Source organism: Tripterygium wilfordii, chromosome 5 (assembly GCF_013401445.1).
Source record: "Tripterygium wilfordii isolate XIE 37 chromosome 5, ASM1340144v1, whole genome shotgun sequence".
Classification (NCBI taxonomy): domain Eukaryota; kingdom Viridiplantae; phylum Streptophyta; class Magnoliopsida; order Celastrales; family Celastraceae; genus Tripterygium; species Tripterygium wilfordii.
Window position 1 is genome coordinate 11,835,547 of NC_052236.1, and position 20,373 is coordinate 11,855,919.

The 20,373-nt window shown below is 37.2% G+C and overlaps 4 protein-coding genes across 5 annotated transcripts; 3 read left to right on the plus strand and 1 right to left on the minus strand.

Moving 5' to 3' along the window:
• Positions 1–37: 37 nt before the first annotated feature.
• On the minus strand, positions 38–3,105 carry LOC119998745 (myb family transcription factor PHL7-like). 2 transcript variants are annotated; one of them, XM_038846143.1, is made up of 7 exons: positions 2,797–3,104; positions 2,224–2,445; positions 1,593–1,669; positions 1,429–1,477; positions 1,260–1,317; positions 1,043–1,112; positions 38–527 (listed from the first exon to the last, which is right to left on the minus strand). In XM_038846143.1, the coding sequence occupies exons 2-7, from the start codon at positions 2,429–2,431 to the stop codon at positions 282–284; spliced, it is 708 nt and encodes a 235-aa protein (XP_038702071.1). In that variant the 5' UTR covers positions 2,432–2,445; positions 2,797–3,104; the 3' UTR covers positions 38–281. The 2 variants fall into 2 exon arrangements, with proteins under 2 accessions (XP_038702071.1, XP_038702072.1); XM_038846144.1 differs by having other exon boundaries at positions 209–527; positions 1,435–1,477; positions 2,797–3,105.
• Positions 3,106–3,646: 541 nt separating this feature from the next.
• Positions 3,647–7,545, plus strand: LOC119998393 (probable U3 small nucleolar RNA-associated protein 11). The gene is made up of 9 exons (XM_038845712.1): positions 3,647–3,788; positions 3,867–3,971; positions 4,053–4,143; positions 4,269–4,360; positions 4,459–4,552; positions 4,639–4,718; positions 6,327–6,410; positions 6,717–6,816; positions 7,176–7,545. Exons 2-9 carry the CDS (start codon positions 3,916–3,918, stop codon positions 7,266–7,268), a joined length of 690 nt encoding a protein of 229 aa, XP_038701640.1. The 5' UTR covers positions 3,647–3,788; positions 3,867–3,915; the 3' UTR covers positions 7,269–7,545.
• Positions 7,546–9,839: 2,294 nt separating this feature from the next.
• LOC119998899 lies at positions 9,840–12,882 on the plus strand. Its single transcript, XM_038846372.1, has 3 exons — positions 9,840–10,095; positions 10,178–10,690; positions 12,273–12,882. The coding sequence occupies exons 1-3, from the start codon at positions 9,957–9,959 to the stop codon at positions 12,656–12,658; spliced, it is 1,038 nt and encodes a 345-aa protein (XP_038702300.1). The 5' UTR covers positions 9,840–9,956; the 3' UTR covers positions 12,659–12,882.
• Positions 12,883–15,057: 2,175 nt separating this feature from the next.
• Positions 15,058–19,513, plus strand: LOC119998636 (esterase CG5412-like). The gene is made up of 8 exons (XM_038845972.1): positions 15,058–15,304; positions 16,281–16,650; positions 17,798–18,029; positions 18,190–18,282; positions 18,385–18,483; positions 18,592–18,633; positions 18,708–18,939; positions 19,154–19,513. The coding sequence occupies exons 1-8, from the start codon at positions 15,229–15,231 to the stop codon at positions 19,354–19,356; spliced, it is 1,347 nt and encodes a 448-aa protein (XP_038701900.1). The 5' UTR covers positions 15,058–15,228; the 3' UTR covers positions 19,357–19,513.
• Positions 19,514–20,373: the final 860 nt, after the last annotated feature.

Below are 20,373 nucleotides of genomic sequence, written 5' to 3' on the forward strand. Positions count from 1 at the left end.
AGAATCTCAGCTTGTTTGTCAACTACAGAGTAGGCAATGAAACAACTACACAATTGTATTGAATTATATAACTACATATGGATTACAGGTATGCAATTCCAACAAGCATGGTTTATATGACTATATCTGCACAAGCATGTTACGAACAACAAAGAGAGCTCTTATTTAGATTTACACATGAGGCCCTGTTCCAGAGGTGCTTTTTTGCACCGCCTTCATCTTCTCTCTCAATCTCATGTCCAAGATACAAGTTTTGGTCTCAATTAAGACATTTCTTCTGGTCAGGTTTCTGCAGGAACTGGAGAACCACAGCTGTCATCTCTCGCACCATCATCCAGCCTTGGTTTCTTATGAGGAGAAGACGTCCCAGCTGGGGCAGTTCGAGGCATCTTAGGAGAGGCAATTTCTTTCTCCTCGGCCAGTGGCTCAGAAGCGTTTAGCACCCCACCTAGTTTCTGCTGCTCCTCAATGATCTTCTGCAAGTATTTCCCCTGGGCTTCTATCCTCATTTGTAACTGCCTCTGCACCTGAAAAAAAGAGAGGAGGATTATGTAAAAATGTTGCTCCTTGTACCACTGGAAATTCTCCAAGATATTGTTCCAGAACAAACTTGCTTGAAATGTACAATACTGGATTGACAAAGCTGTTCAAATCGAATGCATAACAGCATAACAAAAATTTGAAAAATCAGTTCCTGTTAATCTTTCCTCAGAAGATAACCATTACAGCATGTTGATAATGCTAGAGAACTAAATATTAATTTGATTACAGCTACCCTACGAGAAGATGGCTACAACACAAGTGATATATATCATTGAATGCATATTCTCCATGAGGATATAACACTACCCTATTAAAGCATTGGGTTTCTCATTATCACAAAGGTGAAAATTCTTAAAACAAACCCAAAGTTCTGAAATTTTAGTTCTTATTTTTGTATGGACAAAATCACAAAACTCGACATTGCCCCACCCACTAATACACGATAAAAGGATGCAGAAAAAAAATCATCTTTTATCAAAAGCAAGCATAAAACACGAACCTCAAGTTGTTCATGTAAACGCTTCTGGACCTCCATCTGCATTCTCAATGCTTCATTAATTTGAACCCCCCTGAATGAAATTATGGTGATGTTAGTGTCGAAAGCCAGGGTATTCATAATTTTCATTCCCCAATTACATCCTTCATGTTGAGAACATGAAAGACAATTAAAATAATTTTAGAAGTATAACAACTCTGGAAGAAGACAGAGTACTCACGGGGAAGACTCCATGTCAGATAGGCTTTCTGCAGAGCCTTTCTTCTCGTCTTTGGAACCTAAAATTTATCGAGAAACTTACAAACTTCAGATTCATTTTGTTCAGTGTTGAGCAGAAGAGGAGAAAGGGAGGCATGATTGGCACAAAAATATAAGAGAAAATAAGGCACCTTTACCATCAGCTGAAGACTCTGGCAGGTATTTTGCAAGGCGATACTTCTGTAAAAACAATAATGAAAAATGATTATATTTGCTTCCATGCACAGGAAGACATATCAACATCAACACAATACGTCTAGTAGACCAAAGGAAATGTTAAGGCCACATTATATACCTGTAAATGGCTTTTCACGTGATAAATGGTAAGTCCTCGGACACCCATCACTCTTAGGACACCTTTCGGTGTTGCCCCTAAAACAAAAAATAAAAAAATATGCAAATGAATGCAAAGGCTTTCCATGCATGTCATCTTAAAATAGATCCAGAAGAGGCATTGAGACAAAGATAGCATAGATCGAGAAGCGTTATATCACAGTAACTACAACACTAAAAAAGAACTATACCCACATAAGCTTATCAACAAAGTTATCATATAAGGCCTCATTTCCTAGAACGTACCAAATGTCAACCATACAACCAGTGATAAATATCAATCCTACATCTTAAAGTTAAAGCACTCAATCCATAATTGCAGGAGGATCAATGCACCACCATAGTAGCAAATACAGTCCCCTTCGTTTGCTAGCAAGACGAAGATAAAGTTTTAGCTATCTATGCAAAGGAAATGGTAATTTAATACAACATGGAATGAATGCATAACCAAAAACATAGAAACCAAAATGAAAATTTTCCTTATTATTTATGGTCGATTGCTTTCTAATCTGTTGCATACTATATCATCAGAATAAAAAGAAAGGGGAAAACAATGTACAACAAGTTCAGAAACTAAAAGGCAAGATACCCACTATCTGGTCCCCCAAGTTGTGTGATTGCATCCACAAAGCGGTCATGAAGATCTGAAGTCCACCGCAAACGCTGTTTCCCAGAACCCCCAGGAGGAGTGTTAGTCTTTACTCCAGCTCCACCTGAACTTCCAACATTGGCAACTTGTTCCGCATCTTGAGTTTTATGCGGCACTAAGCTCGCAGTTGAAATTTTCTTGGCATGATACATATTTGCCCTCCAGACTACAATTTGGCGCATATACCATAAGGAAAATCATAGAAATGAGCTCTGATTTCCTCAAACAAAAATAATCTTATTCAACATAAAATCAAAGATTGGCAGCGACTATGAAACTCCAATATAACGCTGATACTTCAGCAGCCATAAGAATTACCAAGCAAAGAACCCACCAAAGTTAAACTTAAAACATTTAAAAACGCTATAATTAATCATCGAAAATTCCTAAACAGACTCCATTAGAAAATCTAGTGAATCCTTAAGGAAATATATACCGAATTAATTATCAGCAGTTGGGCAGACTCAAAACCCAAAAAGGGAAAATTTACATAAAAACACTTAAAACTGGAATTTACCTCAACAGACTCAAGCGCGAACGAGTGAGCTTCCAGGTTCTATCATTTGCTCTCGCTTTAACAACCCACAAAGATAATCGAATTGAGGCCTCAAAACTGTTACCATAAACGGAATTGAAGAGGTCGGCGGACGCCGAGTTTCGACAGTCAGAAAAGCGGGGAATCGCGAGTCACTTGCAGTGAAAGCCCGGAACGTTGGAAACTAGGGTTTCGGATTGGCTGGCTCTTGATTCTGACGATAATTATCTAGAACTAGAATTTGGATTCTGATTTGAGAGAGGGGAAGGAAATTGTCGTCTCTGTGTGCAAGTTAGCTTAGCGTCGAAAGTACGGCGTCGTTTATGTGGTCTTGAAGTGGACCCTACAATCCAAAATTCAAATGCTTTTTTAAAACGAAAATGATAAATTCCCCACACCGGTTCAGTTAAACGTACATGATTTCAGTAAATTCGTGAATTCATAAGATACACATCAAATTGTACAACTTAATAGTTGGATAATTAGGATACCAAGTGCTAAGATCTCTATCATTATTATTGTTAAAATGAAGGGAAAAAAATGAAAATGATAAAGATCCAGAAGTTTGGTATTTTAGTTAGCACAACTTTTGAGTTAAACGCATATAAAACCATGATTCACATAAAATCATGCGCGTAGATTGGGATACCGGATCCCTATCATAAAAAAAAGGAAAGAGTACATAGTGGGCCAAGACAATGGGTTTGGTGAGAAGATTACAGGCCTGAAGAGTGGGCCAAGACAACGGGTCTGGTAAGAAGATTACGGGCCTGAAAAGTGGGCCTAGACTATGGGGTTAATGGTTATTAAGAATTGGGGTTATTAACTCTTTTCACTGTCTCTCCCGCTGCCAAGGAAACCGAGAGGAACAAAAAACCCAGTCGGCTTGCTAGGGTTTATCGCGGAATCGAGACCTTCGAGGGACTGCGTTTCTGTTTGTCCAATCAATCAAATTGTTCCTTCGTCTGCCACTGGTGAGCTAATCTTTGTATATATTTCTCTTGTGCTTTCAGTTATTGGTTGTGATTACCTTCTTGTTTTCGTTTTTGCAGCTCAGTTCGTGGAGGTGATTTCGTTGCTTTGCTTGATTAGCTTCAAAAGATGTCTTCTTTTAAAAATGCAATCCCTAGAAAGGCTCACAAGGAGCGAGCTCAACCGTGAGTGATCTCACTGCCTTCTTTATTTGCCATTGCATGTTATTGGAATTCATGGTTTAAGTTTCATGAAAATCATGCCAGGCAATCGAGGAAGAAGTTTGGAATTCTTGAAAAACACAAGGACTATGTCGTTCGTGCAAAAGCGTTTCACAAGAAAGAGGAGACACTACGGGTAGAGTAATTGGATGTTACTTGCTATGTATCTCGCGTTACTGATATCTCTTTAGTTTTTGAGTGAATTATTATTGTGTAATTTGTGCTAATTCTGTATGTTTTGGGGGTTTGTTTACTTTGCAGAGGCTCAAGGAGAAAGCTGCTTCTAGGAACCCGGATGAGTTCTATTTCAAGATGATCAAAACTAAGACTGTTAATGGAGTTCATAAACCAGAGTAATACACAGTATTCTTTCAATTTCTTTGCTACTGTTTTTTATTAGAATTTTCGTTATGTAGGCTGTTTTTCATTGATTGTTTGTGGTTTAATACAGGAGCGAGGCGAATAAATACACTCATGAAGAACTCATGTTGATGAAGACCCAAGATATGGGATATATTCTTCAGAAATTGCAGAGTGATAAGAAGGTGATTTACTTGTTTCGTCTGGTTTTTTTTTGGAAAAAGAACATTTTCTGATTCTTTTGTCAATTTTAATAATTGTATTGCCGCAGAAAATAGAAAGGTTAACTGCTGTGCTGCACTCACTTGATGGTCAGCCATCAAACAGACATGTTTACTATGCAGAAGACAGGTTTGAGCTTCCTAGTTTCTAATTTATATGTCTTGGCTATTGCTTTTCAAGTTACTGTCGATGAGAGAATTTAAAGTATTGTTTTCCCTTCTTCGACCAAATAGATTAATGAGGTATAGTTTTTGATGCTCAATTGGGTCATGCGTTGTTTTGGTCTGTTGTGGTTCATAATACTAGTCTGCTTGTTGTTATATGACATACTAGTATGCTTGTTATTAATATGACGAGCCTATTATTACCAAGTGTTCACTGTATGGAATGTAAAGTATGATTTGGTAGGCATGTATGTAACATTTTTAGAACATTGCCGCTGAAGGTATGATTGTCAAGCACCTGTCCAAAATTCTAAATGAAGTTAAAAAGGCAGATTCTTAATCATAACACCAAATGATGTGGAAGAAGATCTATGCCACTCACAGCTCCAGCGCAGGCTCCGAGATTCTACAATACGATTGGCCATTAGAAATTTAGAAGATAAGTATAAAAGGACTTGACGGATAAAATAAAGTCAGGAGAGAGTAACCCACACATCTTGTCATCCTCATGAAAGCGGCTTGCAAATGATCATAGAGAATCTTCCAAAAGGTCATGAAAAGGTCAATCTCCCAATATTGGGCCTCCCTAGTGAAGCATAAGGACCGGGAAACACCAGCAGTGAGGTTACTAACCATAGCCTCTTTGTTACAAGCCAATCTGAAAGGTGTCAGGAACGTAACCTTAAGGGTGACAGTATATACATATTGATGGTCCCTTGGAGTCCCCAGGTTCTAGTGATGTATAGTGATCCTTTTTGGTCTAGAATGAAACAAGAAAATGTTTGAGATGATTAAACCATATGCTACCTTCTGAGCTCTTTTCGTTCAATAATGACATGGATTTATAGAACCTTTTCACGTTGAACTTTAATACTTTTCGTCCTTTGGATACAATGTAAAGTCCTGAATATCTGATTATTTTTTAAACAAGCTGGTAGATTTACTCCTTTTTTTTGTTGTTATTTTTTTTATTGAAGTAGAGACAAGACATTTCATATCTTAATTTGATAATAGTACATGTTGTTTTGATTTATTGTCTCTCTGTCAACTTGTCGTGTATTTGGAACTTGAGGAATTCTCATATGCGCATTTAAATTACGAACTTAAAAATACGTACCTATGTTTTTACCATTGATTTTGACCATGAGAACCACTTGTTATTTCACTCATTCACACCCTTAAAAAATGGTGAGTATTTTATGTGCGCAATTTAGGTGCGCATAGGAGAATTTCTGTTTGGAACTTTATTCACATCATTCAGGGAAGGTATATTTATCTTTTTCATTCTTATTAAGTTCTTATGGATAGTTTTTGGGTCTGTTTGATATGCATTAAAAATTTGTTTAGTTGGTACATTACTCCAACGGTTGTAAATATTCACTTCATCATCTTTTACTTGTGGCGCTAATTCTATATGAGATATGAATATGCTAGAAGTTTGTGACTGGTAAAATGTGTAAATTTTCCAATTTTATGCAGTGGGATATGTGTGCCTCTACAGATGCTTCCCTTTCTCTCCGATTGCAGCCTTTTGCTGATATTTTGTCATTTCTTTCTTCTTGTTATATTACAGGGAGGAGGCCAAAGAAATGCAGTCTCAATTTCCCAAAGATGGAAAAGTAACTGTATCTGAGGATTTCCCTGATGGTATTGTAAGGTAAAAATGGTTCATTTATTGTTGTGTACTTCCATTACACCTTTGGACTTCCATGTATCTTTTTCCCAGTATTGAAGCCTCATATATAGGAACTTATCTATTTCTTGATATTGGCTGCCAACTTATTTATTACTTTGTTTCTTGTAGTTTTCCATGGGCATACCTTGGTTGAGCTAGCAAATTCAACTTTTTTCATCTTTGTTCTAGTTTAACCTTGAAGTGTTTCGCTGTTAAAAAACGACTGAAATTCTAATTGCATTGACAAGTTTGCCTTGCGTTCATTCATGATATATTTATTGTGTGCAGGAAAACAGCTGCTTCTTACAGAGAACTTGAGGCAAGGAAGAAGAGAGTAAACGAGTTGGAAAAAGTATATATGGATATGGCACTGCAGAAAGAATTACAGGTATTAACATCGTAGATTTTCAAATTTTGCTCTTCTAGAATACTTGAATTATGCAAATACCCAACCTGGTGGCTTGAATAAACCATGTCACGAAGTGGAGCGGAAGTTTGAATTCTGTCAAACTTGGGCATTTTAAGATATTCCATGATTAAAAAATGAGTTATTGGCCTAGCGATTGCCACTCCTTAGGATTTCAAATAGGTTGAAGGTTTGAATCCTCATACGCCAAAAAGACAACAAAATATTAAATCAATATTAATTCATAAAAAAAAAAGGATTTTGCATGACATCAATTTGCTGACCTGACCATGAGGTGGTGCAATCCAAGTTTTAAATTTTAATTCCTGTTTAATTTGCAGAAAAATGGTCGGAAGCGAAAATTACGTGAAGACGAGATTGCGTCTCCAACCTCCAAACCAGTATACAAGTGGCGAGCAGAACGGAAGCGATGAAATGTACGGAGTTTACTGTGACACACTGATGTATTCAGCAGCGTGTTTGAGTATCAATCATATTACTTGTGTATTTCACCATCTTGAATTTCAAGACCTGAGGAGTGAGGAGAAAGTAAGGAGTGGAAATTTTGTCATTGGGGTGAGATATTATTATTACATCTCTTGGATGTGGCTTATATACTGGAACAAAGATGATTCGTTGGAATGTCACACTGAAGCAGGTGAGATGAGAAAATTATGATGTCTTCAGATTTATTTATTTTTTTCCCCCTCTTTTCCCATCTGTTATTGAGAATTTTTTGTCCAATTCGTCTCCTCCCTGGACCGTGGACGATTAAATTTGCCCTGAAGAGCCAGCTCAAGAATGAGGTTGGGCCTTCAGTCCTGAATAGGTCATATCTTCGTGGGATATGCTATGTAGCCCATTAATCCTTATTTCCCGTACCCCTGTTGGGACATGGCACCAGGCGGGGGTTTACTTCAAGCTTATGCTCTATCATCCCCTCCTATATCGTCCGATAAAGGTCCTACATGAGTCTACGTTAGTGGCACACACATTGTGAGAGGACGGGATGGTAATCGAATGATATGAAATGGGTTTATTGGTGACAGCCTAGTTGGTTATCTATTCAGATTTAGATCTTACATTGCCCAAAATCGAGAATTCAAACCAACAAGTCGAGATATTTCATTGTGGAATATTGGTTTCGTGAGCTTGACCCACTTCTGGAGGACCCGTATCCGCATGGGCTTCAACCTAGTTTTACATATTGTCAGTAAGATGTGAGTTGTTCTATCGCTCTGAGGTTTACGCCTACTCAATTATCCGAAAGACATATTGAACTAGGTGATATTCTAGCCATGATGGTGTAAGGCTGAAGTAACCAAGCGTGTGAGAAAATGATGTAGCGTGAAGCATGCGCTAGCTTCAGAGGCGATGATCATATTTGGTGGTGGGGTGGTTGTGCAACTTTTATAAAAGACTTCACAATCACATGCATGACACATGAGCATTTCAAAAAGTAAAAAAAAGAGAGAAGATTGGAGTAGTGAGCTTAAAAGCTAAGGCATCTTGCCCCATAAGCTTCTAACTAACAGAGGGGATATGTTTGAATGTTTCAATCCTACTCCACTCCCCCCTTCCTTCTGTATATAGTAATTAAAGATCCATACAGAACCAACATATCACAGTACACGAGAAAGCTGGTGAAAGCGCGTTGTAGACCCAAAAGTCTATAATCAATAATGAAATATTGAACGAGGCTTTCGACAATCCTACAAGATCACATTGAATGTATCTTAAGTAATTGAGAGAGTTAACGAGGTTGGGGCCTCATGTATTTATAGTGTTTTGGGTCAGGTGACCGGCACATGTACATACGGATGAGGCTTGGGGTTTAATTGGGCCCAACATATCACAATACACGAGAAAGCTGGTGAAAGCATGCACATCCATAAAGATATAAGAGTGTGAGTTAGCATCAACAGATTTATGTCCATAAGAAAGTGACAACTCTTCAATCTTGTCAAATTGTAAATTATTGAACTTTATTTTAGAATGAAAACAAATGTATTGTTAGGAGTAGACGAATAGTATATAGTACTATAAGTGTATAGATTATACACTCCAAACTTGTTTTCTGGCCATTTGTACAACTCAACAACTGTTTTGTAATAGATATCATAGTGTCATTGAATTCTCGTGCCATTTTCTTTTCTTGTTGTTAGAACAATCTAACCTAAACATATTATTAAAGTGATATTATCCGCTCTTGGTCAAAGAATCACACAAATTTGCTTTCTAGATCATCTCCAGAGTTCTTAGGTCTAGAAAACGCGTCATTTATATGATAGGAGCTGAACATTGCTTATATACCACTCACCTAAGTTATGCAATCCGAGGCCTGCACTTGTTGGTTTGTCTATGCGATACTCAACAAGTGGACACGGGTAAATGTCACGTCCAAATGGAGTGAGTTTTTATTCCGATATCATGTTAGAAAATCTAGCCTAAACACAGAAAATTAATTTTGTCCGATCTGAACCAAAGGCCTGCACGAATTTGTTCTCCTCGGCCGTCTCCAAATTACTAATTAGGCCAAGAAGACGTGTCATTTATATGACAATAGCTGGACATTTGTTTATATACCACTCACCCATACAAATAAACATAAATATCATTTTTGCACATCAAAAGATAGTCAGTGTTTCAATTTACACATCATTGTTTAAAATATTTCAATTTGATCACCCAATGATAAAATTATTTCTTGGACAGATTTTTTCACTTTGGGACAGTCAAACTGCACATGTGTCAATCAATATTTGGACAGTCAACGTGTCACATGTGTAGTTTGATTGCCTCAAAGTTATAAAATCTACCCTAGATACCAAGTGAAATAATTTTATCGTTGGGTGACTAAATTGAAACATTTTAAACAACAATGTGCAAATTAAAACACTAATTATCTTTCGATGTGTAAAAGTGGTATTAATCCTTAAAGGATAGGTAATCACTTTTCATGATTACAAGAGATTAGACCACATTTTCACTTTCATACCAATTTATTACCGTTATCTCTAAAATCTCTCACTCACGCATGCATTAATAAAAGACCTCCATCAATTCCAAACACAACCCTTTTAGTTTTAGTTCCTCACACAAACACCCAGAGAGCTACTGCCATGAAGAGACAAGACGCCGTGTCTTCTTCGCGGCGGGAAGGCTCGCCGGAAAATCTACATACAAAGAGCATCGGCTGCATGTCCGGCATTTTCCAACTCGTCTACGGATCAAACCAGAGCCGTAGATTCCTCACCTTCGGTTTGTCTCTCCACACTTGATTTTCTTTTATTTAATTCTCACTGCCGCTGTTTGGTTGCTGAGAAACGTTCATATTTTCCAGGAAAAAGGCAGGAAAATAACGCAGTCTCGTCTCCAAAGAAATCGGTAAATAATTCAGTGGCAAATATCGAAGCCGAAATTTCAAAAGAAGAAAATAAAATTAGTACAATCCAGAGATTCTCTTGCGATGTACCTAGAAGTCCGACATTGCCCGCCGAGATCCGGCGATCCAACTCGGTTAACTCGCCGGAGAACTTCCGTGCTCCACCGGCACTGGTGGCGCGTCTGATGGGGCTGGAGGAAGGTCCAGTAATGACTCCGGAATCCACTGTGGAGAAAAGGCGGAAGCTATTGAGAGCGCTGGAGAGATGCGACGAGGACTTGAATGCGCTGAAGAAGATCATCGAGGTTGTTAAGAATAATGTTAGCGCTGCCGGCGGAGGAGATAGTGGAGATGAGAAGATCAAACGGTGTTCGTCGAGCCCAGTGGTGGTGTCTCATCATCGTCACGTGGTTCTCGACGAATTCGCTCGCTGTGCTGTTAGTGGAGGGGACGCCAAACGTCACGCGAACGGTGAGCTTTTCCCGATGCAGGCGTCTTTTTTTTTTCCTTCTTTTGATTGGTTTATTAATTAGCTCATAAAAATATTTTTATATTTGCTTATTTATTAGCATAAATATATACAAGTGTCATGGTTTGTGAGTTAAGTCTAGCTAACTCACTCTTAATTATATTTTTTATACCAACAAGTGACTCGATTTTGCGGTATTTCAAAAAAAAAATTATTTTTGTGAGCTAATTAGAAGAAATAAATAAATATATATTTTTGAAACGGAAAGGGGGAAAGGGGGACTCATACTTTGATCACCAAGATGATACACATCATCATTATCATTCCAACTAGTGTTTCGGATGTAAATAAACGGTTTATTTGGTATACTTATTTTCATGCATTTTGTGTGTGTGTGTTTTTTTTTAAATAGGAAAATACATTTAGTTGCTCATTTTAGAAAATATGAAAAAATGGAAAATTATTTTAAAACATGTTGAACAATTTAGGAAACACGAAAAACGGAAAATCATGAAAAACGGAAAAAAATTAAAAAACAGAAGGAAATAGATAAAACAGAAAACAAACCAAACAAAACCTAAGCATTTTTGCATTTCCTTTTTGGATTTGTTTAAACTGATTTTCTTGTGTAGCTAATTAAGCTAGTTTAGTATGTTAATCCGAAATTAAAGAACTAATTAAATATGGGGAATGTGAAATTCTAAATCTTTCCTACGCATGAAAAGGTAAGGGGTTTATTTGATGTTGCAGTAGAACTTTAATTTTTATGTGCTTATTCGAATGTACTATATATTAAGCCACCTCCTCTGGTTGGTGGTCTTTGGTTGAGTTAATTAGTTGCATAGTTATTTATTAGTTACTAATCTTTCGTTTAAGTAGCATTAGTAAAATTAAATAACATAGTAACTCTAGGAAATGCCCCAGCCCCATGCCATATCCACATAGTAGTATCATTTAGGATTCCAACTAGAGCAACGATGGTGATGATGATAACATCTAGTGTTTTTACTGTTTATGCAATTATAACTGTTTTAATGGGAGACACAATAAGTGCCAAAAATAACTGGGCAGCTTTTCCAAATCCAACCCAGACAAATCAAGAACAAAAATAAGCAATTAAGTTAAAAACTTTAGGTAGAGATCATAATTATTAGACCGTGTAAGGTGATATAATTGTGATGAAGAGAGAAGAAGAAAAAAGGAAAGCTGGTGAGCTTGTCTGCCACTGGAATTCTTTTTTGGATTTACCCAGTTGATCTTTTCATGATGCAGTCAAAGGAGACACAAATACAGCTTTATGGCTTTATTGTTTTACAGAACCAACTTTGGAAAGACATAGTGATTAGAATTTACTTATAAACCACTCGATTGAATTGAATTATGTCATAATGTGAATTCGTATGACAAATCCCTTATCTCACATCGTTTGAGTGCAGGCTTGTAAAGTATTTTATATGGACTAACATAACGTCTTTTAAAGTAATTCTTGGATCGTGATAGCTCGGGCCCTACAATATCATGTTGGTGGTCTAAGTTTGCCATCGACTTTCATAGCCCATACTGAAAATTATTTTTATTCTACAGCTCGAGTGATGACTCAACAACAACAACAAAGACAGCAACGGAAGATTATAAAACCTGTAGAAGAGGGAATCGGCAACAACATTTTCACAGAAAAGTTGATGCCAACAGAATGGATTGAAGCCAAGACAAGCAATATCCATAGCAGCAATATTGATGAAGACTACTACGAAATGTGGAATGACAAGGTAATGATAGAGACTGTGAATGAGATATGCAGGGACATTGATTGGGGCGAGAAGCGTGAGATTGGAAGAATAGGGTTGGCATTACATGACCGTATTTGGAGAGACTTAGTTGATGAGATTGTTAGAGATATGAAGTGTTTTGTTGAGGTTCATTCTTGTTCTTTGCCACTTGAGGCTTGTAGGAAAAGACTACGTTTCTAGCATTGCATAGTAATACCACATTTGACCCCCCATTTAAGGACACGTTTTCTTGAGCTCTTAAGTTATGGTTTTGGGATTTACTTATGGTACCTACTTATGTAGGAAATATTGTTATGTCCCATTTGAGGCTTGTAGGAAAAGACTACGTTTTTAGTGTCCTAAAAGTATAACATGTACATTTGATTGTAGGTCATCTATAAGAACATGCATAGCATTTTTTTTTTCATCTACATCATATGATTCTTGGGTAATACAACTTTTTGTCATTGAAAGAGTTGACCATGTCCAACTTGATCACCGAATGTTCAAACATTCCAACTTGAGAACTCAAAGTTAAAAACTATTCCAGTATGAACACTCGGGTAAATCTTCTACTATTCGGGCGGTCAAACTACTAATGTGACATAAGAAATCAATATAAGGAATCTGTTTGGAAATCAATATAAGGAATCTGTTTGAACAGTGAAAAATCTGTCCGTGTGTGCATATGAGAACAATTTTCAACTTTAGGTTTTCAAGATGAAACGTGTAAACATTCAATGACTAAGTGACCAAAAGTTACATTAACCCGATATTCTTATTAGTATCTCAATGTATATTTGGTACGTAATTGGTGACTAAATTGTCTAGTTTGTCTATGGTTGATCTCCATGATAAAGACAAGTATCATATTATACTCTAATATATAATAATATCGTCTACAAAGTGGTGTATATATGAAGACAAATAAAGAGATCCTTCCCCCTACATATATATATTATACTATTCTCATTCTCCATTTAAGACTTACAAAAGAAAAAAAAGCATCTAATTGAAAAATCAATTAGTCCAAACAATGATATGGCCGCCTGATAATAGTAAGGGCAAATGCAATGGTGAAGTGGTATTGGGCCAATAAAGATGTTGTCTTTTGCTGATGTGGCTGTATTGTAAAATGTGTTTTGCTTATGTGGTTGTACTGGGATAAGTGTTTTGCTGATGTGGATGTATTGATATTTGATATTTTGGTGTAGTTTTGTTGTGGATAATATGGAGGAATGGAATGTTGTTGGGTTGGGTGGAAAGAGAAAGTGTGTGGGAAGAAAAAGTGTATAGAAATTTGTGTTTTGCTGATGTGGCTGTATTAGAATACGTGTTTGACTTGACTTTTTGTGTAATAGAGGTGGGACCGGGCCAACAAAAATGTTGGCCCAACAACCTAAATCCCATTGCATTTGCCCTAATAGTGCGAGAGCGACGCAGGGATAACGTGGAAGTCAACCCAAGACAAATGAGCTCACACGCCGCGTACAAACCGCGTATATCTATGCGTTATCATTATAAATGGACGAGCGGGAATTACTGTCGACCAGTAATACTGAAGTTCATGGCTGGCAGCAACCCCGCCTAGCTATAATAATCAAAGAAATTCATTTTAGTTAACTGATCATGATGGTGTGTATCACTTTGATGATCCATGATCGGATTCTCCTCCTCCATTTTAGAAAGAAAGAAAAACTCTATAAGTTATATAAAATCTGTAAAATAGTTCATTAATATATTATGTGGGATAAAGTATTGTGTACATCACATTTGTCTACGAACAATATGATGTTGTAGACTTGTAGAACTTGACTCTTTCACTAAATTATATGTCCGAGTTTTATTTGATTTTTAAAAATAAAGTTTAGACCTTCCTTATTTAAAAGACAACAAACTTAACCCCATGTTTTGAGTTAGTTAATTTACATGAGATTCAAATTTTAGCTCTATTAATTTTCACTAGGTAGAAATTGTAATATAGCCATTAGAAGTTCAAATTGATCACAATGAGAAGGATGAAAATGAGTTCACAATAATGAAATTCTAAACAAAAAAAATCATCTGATTGTGCGCTCTGTAAACTGTCTTTTTTTGGAAAAATAATTAGTCAATCGATCGGTCGGTTATCGACGGTTATTTCAATTATTCGATCGATTTTTAATCAGTTCTCATCAAATGTTTTTTTAAAAAAACCGATCGTTCAATTTGATTTTTCGGATAATTTTCATACAGCCCTAATATACATACACTATTACAATGGACAAAAAGAACACAATATGCATGTTTTTGTAATTTGTGTGGGAAAATTGTACTATAACATTTAAAGGCAAAAAAAAAAAAGAAGGAGAGGGCTACAATGGTCATTTTCAAAAATTCTTATTTTTACGAAAAAAAATGCCAAGTATTTGGGATAGCGGAAGCAAAAACCTAGAATCCATATAAAATCGTATGAGTTCATCTTATCATTTGAGATAACCGGGACGAAAATAGTAGGATCCACAAGGGGCGGAATGGGTAATTCGCATTGAGGGGGAATTGAAAGAATGGTTTACGTCCGGATGCAGGGAATATATATATACTAGTATTGAAGAGAAAAGGAAAGGCCCATATAAAATCGCCACCACCACTGACATCACACCAAAAAAGCGAACGAATCGCAATCTTTCTCTCTTAGCTGTTTGATTGGGTCTTACTCGCTCTCTGCATTTCTTTGAAAAAGCAGAAAAATAGAGAAGAAAAAGCGGTAAATCAAAAGCAAGAACGCAGATATGGCCGAGCAACTCTCCGACGACCAAATCTCCGAGTTCAAGGAAGCTTTCAGTTTGTTCGACAAGGATGGCGATGGTTCATCTCCTTCCCTCTCTCTCTGTTTTTCTATACTTACGTACTTGTTTCATGGTTTCGGATTGTTAGATCTGGTTCTGTATTTGTTCTGGTTTTCAGATCGCTTTTTGATTTCTATTTCGTGATGAGGATGTGGTTTTAGTCTTTATATGTTAGTTTCCTTGGATGATGACGGATTGAGCTTCTAATCTTTTGGTTTAACCAAATCGGGAAAGAAAGTGGTTTAATTGATTGCTTACGTTAGCGGCTTAATGACTGGAGCTTTTCTCGTTCTGTAGTGTTTAGTCTGAAGGAGAAACGTTCAATAGATGCAAGTTTACGTGTTATATGGATTGTGGATGTTTTTGTTCTAGGTTTCTAACCTAGATCACACGTGTAAAGCATTAGCTGTGTGTATGAATCTGTTCTCCAGGTACCTCTGTGGAACATGTCATTCTGTATGTGAAACCTTTTGTTTTGGTGGTTTTGAGGATCAAAAGTTATTGTCTAATTGTTGCCTTTGTGCCCATGGCTATACTTTGGTGTTAATTACTCTGGAATAGTAATTGTATTGACGGGGTATCCTTATTATGTTACCTTGTAGCTTACCGGTCTTAATTGGGTAATATGTGGGGATCGACAAACTACTTTACCCGTGGTAGTTTCCATTTCTCGCTATAGGAATCTGCCATGCTTTCATATTCTATGCACTTCCATTTATTTCTATGGTATCCTGTGGTTATCTTGTAGTGTGAGATAATTGAGTGTGTACCAGCCATTTTACAGCTTGAATTGGACCAATGGTGCCGTTGTTCAGATTGTGAAATGATAGATACTAGATTGTTTCTTAGATTTGTGTATATAATTGTGTACCATAATCGTCTGTCATTTTGATACCCTAGTTGTTTGTTCCTTTTCTTGTCTGGGTGAGATGTTCTATCACCCTGTTCTGAGAATCGTGGGCTTACTCTACATCTTGTGTCATTTGATTTTCCAGGTTGCATTACCACCAAGGAACTTGGAACCGTTATGAGATCGCTGGGACAGAACCCTACTGAGGCTGAACTTCAGGACATGATCAATGAAGTTGATGCTGATGGTAATGGGACCATTGACTTTCCGGAGTTTCTGAACCTGATGGCCAGGAAGATGAAAGATACTGACTCTGAGGAGGAGCTGAAAGAGGCTTTCAGAGTTTTTGACAAGGATCAAAATGGCTTCATCTCTGCTGCAGAGCTCCGCCATGTGATGACAAACCTTGGTGAGAAGCTCACTGATGAAGAGGTTGATGAGATGATAAGGGAAGCCGATGTGGACGGCGATGGCCAGATTAACTACGAGGAGTTCGTGAAGGTTATGATGGCTAAGTGATGATCATAGGTCATCTTTAGAAAAGGAAAAAAAAATGAAAAAGAAAGTGGAGCAGGGTATGGTGTGACTCCCTATTTCCGTTCTCTCAATTTTTATTCCATGCCTTAATATCAAGTGTTCAAGGAAAGTAGTGGTCCTTGTGTTTATGTTAGTGTAATGTCTCCTGCTGCAATGTCTTGTTGTTACTCAAAGTTATTTCCTGTTTTATATCTTTCACATCTTTTCTGGCCTTTTTTGGAACTTTAACCTCCATGGAAGATTGCATATTTGTTGAAGGATGGTTTGACTCATTTCTTTGCATCTTATTGCAACTCTATTTCTGTTTTTTAGAAGTTTGTACACGATGAGTAGATGATAAAATTCTAAATATATACTTGAAAGTTTGAATCTTGATGTTGTTCTTAAGTTTTGAATATGGTGGACTAAGGTTAAATATATCCCTGAATGTCTGGGATTCTTATTGTTTTTAGGGTTTGCATTCACGAGATGCAAGGACCTTAAAATTAGGGGTGACAAAACTCTTACATGTCTGGATAATTGAATATTGTGCTCCTTGCTGCCACGAATGTTCAACAATCAAGATCTTCGAAATTTCTTGATTGATCAACAACGGAAATCGGTGAAGGAGAAAGTAAGAAGAATAGGGAAAAGAAAAAAGACTTTCTTTGATTCTTTTTCACGCTCTCCTCACTTGATTGCTGCCGTGCATGTATATGTTCTTCTAAGGGAGTCAATTCCATTGGGCACCGTAGCACGCACGGCACACAAACAATTATATTGAGTTGTAACTCAATTACGACTATTTATTTAAAATTATTTCGATAATCTTAAGAGCTTAAATTTCAATCATTGGATCTTGATCATCCAATGGTCAAGATACTCTCTCCTTTTATTATTAGGATAGGTAATAAAGCTTATCTAACAAATAATTGTCAATAGTGCATATGACTTCTTCTACCACTACATCTTCGTCTTTATGAACATTCTTATAAAGAATAAACAAATATAATATGTGCAAAACATTGACCAAGAAGTTAGTCAACAAACAATGACCCACTGATACACATTACAAGTGTAGGGGAACCACACGTGCAACCAACCAACCAAACCAGGCTAGTAGAGAGGGTAGTTGGAGCCTTAAATTATGGGGGTAGGTAGAGCTACAAACCCAAAACACTCACTTCCATGCTTGATAAAAGCCAGTTTAGTGGCCACGTTAACTGAGATGGAGAGGAAGGAAAAAATGGAAGTTCAAGAAGAGGAGAGGAAGAAGAAGATGAAGATACTCTGTCTGCATGGATTCAGAACCAGTGGGAAGTTCCTTCAAAAGCAAATCAGCAAATGGGATCCTTCTATATTCGCCAATTTTGACCTGGTATCTCACATTCTTCTCCTCTTATTTCTTTATCTAATCATCTCAATTTATCAGAATTTGAGTCTGAAACTCCTCATTAATCATTTTGTCATAAGAACTGAACTCTGGCTAGAACCAAACCAGGTATAGTAACTATGTGTGTGTGTATATATATATACAGGATTTCCCAGATGGAATATATCCTGCTGGAGGCAAGTCTGATATAGAAGGCATCTTCCCAGCACCTTACTTTGAGTGGTTCCAGTTCAACAAAGTAAGAGTATTACTCTTCGTCTTCTATGAAGACAAGATGTTTGTAAATATGTTTGTTTGAACTCTGAACTCATCAAGTGCATAACACTTAATTGTATATCAGGAGTTCACCGAGTACACAAACTTGGAAGAATGCATTTCTTACTTGTGTGACTACATCACAAGCAAAGGCCCTTTTGATGGATTCCTTGGCTTCTCTCAGGTATATATATATATTTACACAAACATATATGCATAATTTGATGTCAATAGGCATAAACATTTCATAGAAAAACTTCTTGGACAACTGCATTGCTCTGTTTTGGTTCAGGGCTCGACCTTGGCAGCCCTTTTGCTTGGATATCAAGCTCAGGTAATTTGTCAAGTTTTCCTCATACTAGATGAAGTAAAAGTAAGAGGGAAAGAATTAACGCGGCGAAACTGCAGGGGAAGGTACTAAAAGACCATCCACCGATGAAATTGTTTGTGTCGATATCCGGATCAAGGTTCAGAGAACAAAGCATATGTGACATTGCCTACAAAGAAATCATCAAGGTTAAATCAGTACACTTCGTTGGAGCCAAGGACTGGTTGAGATTGCCTTCTGAGGAGCTTGCAACTGCCTTTGAGAATCCTCTCATCATAAGGCATCCTCAAGGCCACACCGTCCCGAGATTAGGTGAGTCCTTCATAATTTAGATCCCTAAATTAAGTATCAGCACCTAATGGTGTACATCCACAACCAGGAATCCTTGATTGGATCTGCAGACTTTCATGATTTTAAGGGGGATTGCAATATACTTGATTGCTTAATGGCCTAGAGCAATGCTACACATGCCTCAAGTCTATTGAGAATTTTGTTTGCTTAAGTGATGAATGTGGGTTTGGAACAGATGAGGAAGCAACAAAGCAGCTCCAAAGTTGGGTTAAAGAAATCCTTCAACCAAAAACTGATGTTTTGGATGATAAACACAAGCTGGATAATGGAGAAACCAAGAAAGAACTCGACGAGAAAACACCTGAAGAGGTAGGTGGTGATACTCACAAGCAAGAGGAGAGCATTGACATGAAGAGGGAACAGCCAGTCCAAGCCTGAATGTATAATTAAGAAGTGATGGAATAAAGTTAGTTTGGCTGCTTAATACATAAGAAGCCTGAGATCTGATGTTAAATGTTGAATCTGAATGTGCTAGATGGCTATTTCATGCATGAGAGCTATATCTTCTCCCTTAATCTTTTAAGCAATTTGAATATTCTCCATTAATGTCACTTTCTTTAAAGCACAATGTTGCGCAAAAGGGATTAAGGGATAATAAGCTCACTAGTCTAGTTGGTGAATCTCTGGGCCAAATCGTGTATGAATTTGGAGGTCTGAGTTTGATTCCCAATATGAGCAATACAGACCCAACTTACAATGTCAAATGATCCATAGCTCTACCAAAAAAATGAATGGCAATTTTCTCAATTTTGAGGTAAAGTTGCAATTCCAGGCTATCAAAGTAGTCATTGGATTCATGAAGGATCATGCTCCACTGCCTATATGAGCTGGCTCATTATCTTTGAAATTGAATAGATCCTGAAATATACTCTGAAATATCAATCAGATCCAAAACTTCATAATCCTCTCACATTTCAGTTCTCTTCAACAGTATCAATACTTGGCGATAACCACTTGAATAATAGTCTAGTTGGTGAATCTCTAGGACCAAACTATATGGACTCGGGAGATTCTCGGTTTGAATTCCACTGAAAACAAGACTCTTATGTCCACGTGTTAGGCAAGACTCTCTTATGTCTACGCGTTAAGCTTTGATCCAACTTACATTATCGTCAGGTGAGAAACTTCTGTAAACACGATCTAATGATCCGAGTTTAGGTTTATATCGAATGTTCAAATAACAAACTTGTATAATATCATTCTCAATTACCACTGGCACTTAGTGGCATATAAGGGGGCAAAGCTGGAGGGAGAGCAAAGTTATCGGCAATTGTAGGTTACTCACTTTAGGAAGTTATTTGTGATTTGAACAGGCATGGTTGACGGTTCAGAATGGAGCATAATATCATTGAATATCATCGTTCGGGGAAATTGGCATCATATTTCTGGACTGCC